Source organism: Alligator sinensis, unplaced genomic scaffold (assembly GCF_000455745.1).
Source record: "Alligator sinensis unplaced genomic scaffold, ASM45574v1 scaffold1374_1, whole genome shotgun sequence".
Taxonomy (NCBI): Eukaryota; Metazoa; Chordata; order Crocodylia; family Alligatoridae; genus Alligator; species Alligator sinensis.
Window position 1 is genome coordinate 46792 of NW_005843307.1, and position 8290 is coordinate 55081.

Genomic DNA, 8290 nt, shown 5'->3' on the forward strand with positions numbered 1-8290 from the left:
GAACAACAGCCTGAAAGTGAGGAAGTTCAAGTGTCAGCTACATATTAGGAATAAAGACAACAGGGTGACATATGGGCAAGGAAACATTCGCACTGCAGTTGTAATAAAGAGCAGTTCCTACTACCTTTACCTCTGCTTGCACACGTAACACTGGAGTGAAAAAAGAGGGTGCAACCAACACCACCAGCAGAATGATTTTCTTCTACAGATGCAGAAGCCAGTATTTAAATGCGAGACCTGTGCTAGAATAGTGATGTCTTGGCCACACCGCTGCATTTTCACATTACATGTGTTACATACCCGTCAGTGCATGCTCATAGCATAAAAAATAAAAAAATCCCTCACTCACAGTACCGTAAATCAGAAGTTTATTAACCTCAAAGGAAATACACTGGCATCAAAACCTGGTAAGCAAGATCGCACTTGTTAACAGCCCACAGAATCATCAAGGGATTTTGCAAATGGTGCCTGCTTGGCACTTGCACTTTGCCCAGCTCTGGTGTCTAGTTTTGGAGTGGCCCAGCAACAACACACACTTTTACCTGGGAAAAACAGCAGGCTCCCAAAGCACTTTCTGTAGGAACAGACATGTTCACATTGGTGCCTGAATGTCTGTTTTGGGGGGAAAAAAATGACTGAATAATTGTTATGGAAAAAAATGGCCCTTTGTATTGGCTATGTTCTTCACCTCCAGGCCTGAGGTGCGGTATGCAGTGGCGTTAAGCAGCTGCTGTATCCCATTGTGCTGAACCCTAGAGCAACGTTTCTCAACCTGTGGGTCACAACCCAAAAGAGGGTCGCAGGAATATATGAAACGGTTGTGAACAAACTTTAAAAATGGATTCTCCTTTAAAGCAGAATATGGGAAATCAGCGGCTTTAGTCTTGCAGGCTGGCAGAGCTCCAGCCTGCAAGGGGATGCTTGCTCCCCCCTGCCCTACATACTGGGGGGCTGGGGGCCATGGGTCAGGAGTGAGGGGCACTGGGACAAAAAATGGGTCCTTATACAAAAAAGGTTGAGAACCACTGCCCTAGAGCCCTTGGTTACGTCACAAGATGGGGGTCAGAGCCAGGGTGAATGGAACTGGATAGCTACCATTTAATAATCATTTTAAAGCCAAAAGAAGTACCTGAGGAAGAGCTGAACTGCAGAGTAACTTAAGGAAACATTGCTGCATATTAATAATATTGAAGAGCCCATATAGTTCACTTGGAAAGGCTGCATCATGTGCATCTGGACCAGCCAACACTTCAACAGGAGCAGCCCTGAGGTGATGTCTCCGAGCCTGGCCAGCTGTGGGGATGCAGATGTGCAGCGAGCTGCAACCCCTGCCTAAGAGAGCCTAGGACCAAGATCTTACTCTGGATCCGGGTGGCTAATTTGGATTTTTCTTCTCATTCTCTAGCCCATAGCAGCCAGAGAAAGCAGGCACTAGACCCCCAAGAGAAGAAAACACCCATTGTTTTAAGGGATTTTTAAATTTTTTGTAATTAAACCACCCTCCCTTTTGGATGAGGAGGCACCTGCTCCCCACAATTGGAAAGGCCCCTGGGCTGTGGAGCCTGGAGTTTCAACCTGGGACTCACCCAAAGGAGGCGCAAGAATGGAGAACCACCAGAGCAGGCAGGAGGCAGGGGTGAAAAGCAGCGCGGAGGAGCTGTGCTGGGGGCTGCAGGCACCGGAGGGGACACGGGGGCTCCGGCGGGGCAGGGTGCCCTGCGGAGCAAAGCTGCTGCAGGTCAGTCCCTGTTCAGCATTACTGCCCGGCGGGGCCCGGGCATTGTGACCTCAGCCCCATTGTGACCCGCGGCTGGGGCTGTGCGTCTCCCCCAGCTGCAGGATGGTCACTGTTGGCTGCCTTGATGACTGAACCACCAGCTTGGGAAAGACCTAGGTGTTCCCCAATGTTATTTCAAGGCAGGAACGGCATAGGGTAGCCTGGGGGGTTTTGCCAACAGATGGGGTATCTTTAACACTGAGCTGGCAGCTGCTGCTTTACTAGGCACACACGTCCTGCAGTCGCTGCTGTTTCATTGAACGGCCCCCAGCACAAGTACAGGATCAGCCATGGTGCTAATGAGAGCGGAAATGCAGCCTGCGGCGTCAAGAGCTGGAAGATGCCTAGCTTTACTGATGGGAGGTGCCGCCTGCAGCACTGGGAGTGAAACACATTTGTTCATTTTCATCCTTTAACGAGACGTTCACAAGGTAAGGGTTCCCTGTGGCAACATTTTGCCCAAATTCTTTGACAGCTTCTTCGGCAGAAGTTTGAATGTAAATTTACATTTCGGTTTGAATCCAGGTAATCCCATGGAAGGGCCAGGTGTAGGTACCGCCAAGATTTCCATTATCTAATCCATGTCAGGCCCCACCCGGCCTCTGTCACTGTTGGGGGGTGGGACAGAATCGTGTAATAATTGCCAAAAAATGTTTTTGGCTCCACATTTTACAACATTTTTGCGTTTTCCAGTTAAATCAGTTTAGTTCTGAAATGGTAAAAAATGGATAAAACAAAAAAATAGGACAATTGTCAAACTCCTTGCATTCAGGTAAAAATCAAGCCAAATAAATCCTTATTGCCATTCATCACGAAGTGTTCACCCAAATGTTCCCCCCCTCCCCAAATAGAAAATGAAGGTTGCACAAAAGACATGCTTTCCATGTCAAAATGTTTAAATTTTCCATTAGGTTGACTCATATTGAGACGCTTCATTTTGTTGAACAAAATCTAAATGTCTTATTTCAGGTCAATTTAATATTAATCTGTTTTACTGACCGGTGTGGTGCCTCACTAGAGTTGAAGATTGGGGGCCATCTAATTATCTTCTGTAGACAGGGCTTACTATCTGCACTTCACTTTCCGTGGTGTACTAAAAGCAAGCTGCATCCCACTCTTCAAGATTAGGAGGCATGGGTATGATGGGGCAAGCTGAGAGATAAGAGGTGCCCGGGATTGAGATCACACTAGGACTGGCATTTAGTAAGAAAGCTGCAGCATTACCTGCAGCTTCCCTTCTTCATTGCATCCAGGTGCAGCTTAGATCTGAAACACAATCTCAGCCTGGCTCTCTGCTTCGGTTATGGATGTTTTTACTCCTTTTTGGCAACTCGTGTAAACATTAACATTCCCAATTTGTTTTGCAGGGGCAGCAAGCAGCTCAGTTCAGTGCACAGAAATATAATATTCTGAATACATTGTTGGGTCATAAGACTCAGCTAAATAATAGACTTAAAATTCAGGATGCCTGAATTTAAGATCAGAGACTGAAACAGATTTGTAAAAGGACATAACGACAGTCGAAACAAACCCTCTGGCCCCTGAACTTGGGTACAATTATAAATACATACACGGAGCCACTGAATGTGGAGCTCTTTATAATCCTGATATGGATTCTGAGGTTTGAGGCAACCTCAAATTAGTATCTTGAGGATTTTTAATTAATGCCCTACGATGTTTACCTGTTGCTCCTTCAATTGCACTGCCAATGATTTCCCAGATCTCTCACACTGTTCACAGTATCTTTGCTGTATATAAAATAACATAATCCAATTTTTTGGCAACGACAGTATCTGAAAGCAATTTTAGCCTCAGCAATATACTTAGGAGTGAAGCAATCCATGCAGGCCTCCTAATAATCTACAGCATATGTAGCTTGGCTGCCATTGCTCTAATACACATATTAAGAAATAATCAAGAGCAGAAGTAGTGCATTCCTATATATATATATATATATGTGTGTGTGTGTGTGTGTGTGTGTGTGTGTGTGTGTGTATGGTATGTTAAAAAGCACATTATAAAAAAAGGCAGCCTGAGCATTTTTAGGACTAAGTCCATGTAAAAAGCCCCCATGAACTGTAATAATAAAACACTGTAACACGTAATCCAGAGCTGTATTGTATTTTATTTGACATCTTTGAAGACACAAGAGTATTCAGATACAATCCTGACAAGTTGTGAACTGCTCCAAGGGCCAGTGAAATTTGAGTTTCTCTTGCACAGAGGTGAACAAGACCACAATGGTTTTATAATATAGTTTAGGAATATTCCAAGCAGGTGAGTATTGTGACATTATGCCCAACAACTTTTATACTATTCATCCGCTCAAGCCACTTGGTAGTATAAATATGCAGCATATCTCAGCTATTAAATCTCTGCATTATGTAACTAGGCTCTCTCATAATAATGCATTAAATCTCCTGTATATAAAAATTGGTATGAGAATACCAGTGTTTGCTGTCCTAGCCATCATTGCACATTTACCAGCTTCAACCCCCACTAGCTGCTAACTAGAACTATGCTACTTTGGACCAAACCTGCAAATTCTTACTCAGGCAAAGCTTCCTTGAAGTTGAAGAAGTTTTACCTAAGGACTGCTGCAGGGTTTGTCCCTGTACAATATCATCTGAAATTCCTATTGATAAACACGTCTGAGGGAATATCCTACAGAATACACCTGAATATCTATTCTAGAAACATCTGCTTCCCATTAAATTTAATACTAATTTTACCATCCTAACAAATGGTTCAACTTGTGGTGTCCAAGTAGACATCTACGTGCCACTTAGTTTTATGTTGTTTCAAAGGCCTATAAACTACGGCACAGTGTGTAACAGTCTTCTAAGAGTTCCCGTCAAAAAGATAAAATAGATTTTCTATCTTTTTGTTTTGGCGGGGGAAGAGGGAAAATATAAGGAGTGGGTGGGAGTTTCCTCTGCAGTCCCCACAGCTGCAAAAATAAGTTTAACAGTGCTCCTTTCAGATTGAAAGAGGATAGTGGATGAAAAACTACAAAATCTCATTTTATAGCAACTACACTGGAGTCCATTAAGCAACAAAAAGCTGAGCACAAGTCTGACTTTTAAGAGGTGAGTATAAAAATTGCTAAGAATCACTTGCAGTCTAGTGCTACACTTCTGATGATACACAAGCTACCTTTATTCATTGCAGGCAGGCTGAAAAAACATTACACTTAAATACTGGGCCAAATTTCAACCCTGTGGCACTCCACTGAGTAGGTGTCACATGCATGTAGCAGAAGAAGCCATGAGGCTAAATTCAGCACTGAAAGGCCACATAAAATCTTTAACCTCAGAGAAGCTGCTTGGGGTACAAGTCCATGGAGAATAAGACCCACGTAGATTAATGCAGGATGCCAAGCAAGTAAAACCTGCTTTTCTTTTTGTAAAGTTGTATTTTGGCACTATTCGAAAGTCTTGGGGTCAATTCCTCAGCTAGCATGAACTCACTTGGACATGAGTGTTACCTACTTATGGAGGGGAAGGCCGGGTAAGGATCCATCAAAACCTCCAAATGCCCAGAGCAAAAGTGCTCTATGTTCACATATTTTACAGGAGAATTCACCCATTATTATGATGAACTGTTCAAAATGAAATTATGAAAAAAGGAAACAAAAATCCCAGGAACAGACTAGCGGGTCTGTACCGTACGCTCAACTGGTATGACTCGCATTGCAGAACGAATGCTGTATTCTGACACACCAGCATTTCTTTCCCATTATTATAAGATCAGCCTTTTACATTTCATATCTTGCCATCTTTAAAAGCCTATAATTACGGAAGCTGATTGAGAAACTATGTTATTTAAAATTAACAGCTGAATGAAATCAACAGAGGCAAAGAGCATTTTTATACAAGAAAATAGCACTGTAGAAAGAAAGAGTCTGTACAATATTTAAATATTGTATATACATAAAATTATATTGTTCATAACTCATCTTAAAGTTTCTCTTGTTTGTAAACCATGGAAGGCAACACACACGCACACACACACGCACAAAATCTAATATTTAGCTTTTTAAGCGTAGCAGGCAGCAGGAAACAGAATGCTAGCAAGCACACTTTGTAATTATATAAGAAATATCCAGCCAGGTAATGTGACTAGCATTCTCCAGTCCCTTTTTTATATTTAATTCAGTACAATGGTTTTTTCACATCGTACTTAGGGAATTCTGCAAGAGCTGCAACGAATTCAAGGGCAAAATCCATGGATCCAATCCAGCACTTCTTACTCAGGCAAAACTTCCAGTGAAGTTCAATGTGCTCAGGTAAGTGGGCAGGATTATTGAAGTGACTGAGAAAGGTTCCATTCTCAAACAATTGCAACAATGGTTTATATAGTATTAACCCCTGCTGGGTTAAAAGAAGAGGGGTTGGTGAAAAAATTAGTCTTTCAATGTCTGGAAAGTATAATGAATTCCAGCAGGTGAAATGGCAGCCTTGTTTAAAGAACAAAATGCTAAACAGTCCGCAGTTTTCACCCAATACTGCAGACTTGTCCAAACTCTTAAACTTGGATTTCAATCTGAAATTCCTAGTTCATTGCTGGTACAGATGAAGAACTGCAGAAGTGACCAATCTCCCTGGAGGTGGTGCTCCCAGTGTGCAAATGTGGTAGCTCTCTCAGGAAAACATGCAATGTGGAAAGCAAAGTGACCCCAGAGCTAGTACCGTACTTCACTTGCATTAGAGATGCGAGACCCTGATCAGACTACGAGTAGTATCTGGCCGATGCCCATTGCTGACTTGGGGTCTTTGTCCCCTGTCTCCCTCATCATTTTGTTCGGCACACCCTCTAAATATATTTTCTTCAACAAAAGCTTGCGTTAATAATTTTAAAGTAACAATTTTGAGCTTAGAAAACTGTCCCCCTTTTTGCTCACATAATCTTCCACAAAAGTCCGCAACTGAACACGCTTCCAAAAAAAAAAAATCAATAGGACATTAACTATAAAAGGAAATGCAGTCAGCCTTCAGATTGCTCTAATAAACATAAATAGAAAGGCCCTGAAATGGCAAGTTCCATTGTTATCACAGAAATAGGAAATTCGGAGCCTGGACAAACAGTAGTTGGCCTTCTGAAAGACCAACATTTTCAAACTTGACTACATCATGTTAGACTCCCCTAAATCCATAATTGGGAACCCAAAATAAAAAGACCTAGTTCTCAGAACTGCCAAGCACTCGCCATCATTTGCAATGAAGTCAGTGGGAACTGCAGGCAGTCAGTACCTTTAAAAGTTGTCCACTTTTCTTCATATGCTTAACTATGGATTCAGGAACCATACCTTTGGCCTACAGGCTGAAAATACTTGCTGCAAGCTAAGAATTTGTTTCATTGTTAAGACTGCACTCTTCAAATAATTAATCTCCATAACAACCCTGGTAATCAGTTTGGAATATTCAGTTTAATCCTTTAGCACCTGACAGCTCATACTATTTAATTAGGACAGGATTTTAAGTGCACTCTCGTGATTTAGGAACGTTTACATCCAAGAGGATATGTGTTTGTAAATCACTTGGGAGCCTTTCAAAATCCATTTTAGCTCATTCAAGGGCAAAAAAACCCCCAAAACAAAAAAAAACCCTGCTGATATATCCCTACCTCTTGGCTGTTCTCAGCCTGCTGAAATTCAAGTGTTATATATGAAAGTCAAAAAATGGAATACTGAAATAATAGTGTCACAGATTGGCTGCGGGGTATGAAAGAGGATGGTTAGTAATTTAAGAAATCAATACCAACTTTGACACTTTTAGAGGTGGCAACATCAATGGCCATGGCTTTGATCTCAGTGTCCCCAAACTGCATTAGCGTTTTGATCTCCCTCCGATTTGGCACAGAAATATCAGTTCCTGTGAGATCCAGACGAAGCGTGCCGCACTTTTTGACTCCCGATTCACTGATGAAACTAACGTTATCTTGTTCAGAGCTGTAGATATTGATCACTATTACCAACTGGGAAGGTTTGGCAGGCGTGTAACTGCGGGTCACAGTTTCTCCAAGAGCGACAGATTGGTCAGCGGAGATAAATTTGTCAAAGACGTCAGTGCACCAGCGTGTGCCGTCTTTAACCAGCAGCTTCTCCGGCGGGTGCTTTCCTTCCACAAACCGGTTCAGAACGCCAACTCCATAAGTCAGAGGGGAACGGCGCACTTTGATGACGGCAGGGTCTAGGCCAAAGAGGACCGCTCCCTTGAGGATAGTAAGCCCTACATCCTGAGGAATGATGACGCGGCACTTTGAGCCGAAAGCCGCTTGGACAGCTTGTTGAAGCAAGGGGGACTCCGCAAATCCCCCTACCAGGAACAGAAACTTGACACTGGTCACTTCTGGCTTTTCAAACACATTGCCTAGACAGAGAAACAGAGTCCGTTCTGAACCATTTGGCGGTCATGCGTGATTGCCCCAAATGGGGAATATGTCCCTGAATGGGGAACATCACTCAAAACAAAAGAAATGTTTAAGGCATATATGCATTCAAAACCTGGCTTT

At 42.7% G+C, this 8290-nt stretch overlaps 2 protein-coding genes across 4 annotated transcripts in view; both read right to left on the reverse strand.

The window, feature by feature from the left end:
* CUNH10orf82 (chromosome unknown C10orf82 homolog) overlaps window positions 1-1623 on the reverse strand; it is a 12758-nt gene extending 11135 nt beyond the window's left edge. The window contains exon 1 of the mRNA XM_006038307.2: window positions 1587-1623. The gene's annotated coding sequence lies outside the window, so the exon portion shown is untranslated. The remainder of the gene's footprint in view (window positions 1-1586) is intronic.
* A 2266-nt stretch (window positions 1624-3889) lies between these two features.
* HSPA12A (heat shock protein family A (Hsp70) member 12A) overlaps window positions 3890-8290 on the reverse strand; it is an 82596-nt gene continuing 78195 nt past the window's right edge. For all 3 annotated transcript variants that reach the window (XM_025194800.1, XM_025194799.1, XM_025194801.1), the window contains one exon: window positions 3890-8148. In XM_025194800.1, the coding sequence (XP_025050585.1) occupies window positions 7514-8148 (635 nt within the window). In that variant the 3' untranslated portion in view covers window positions 3890-7513. The remainder of the gene's footprint in view (window positions 8149-8290) is intronic.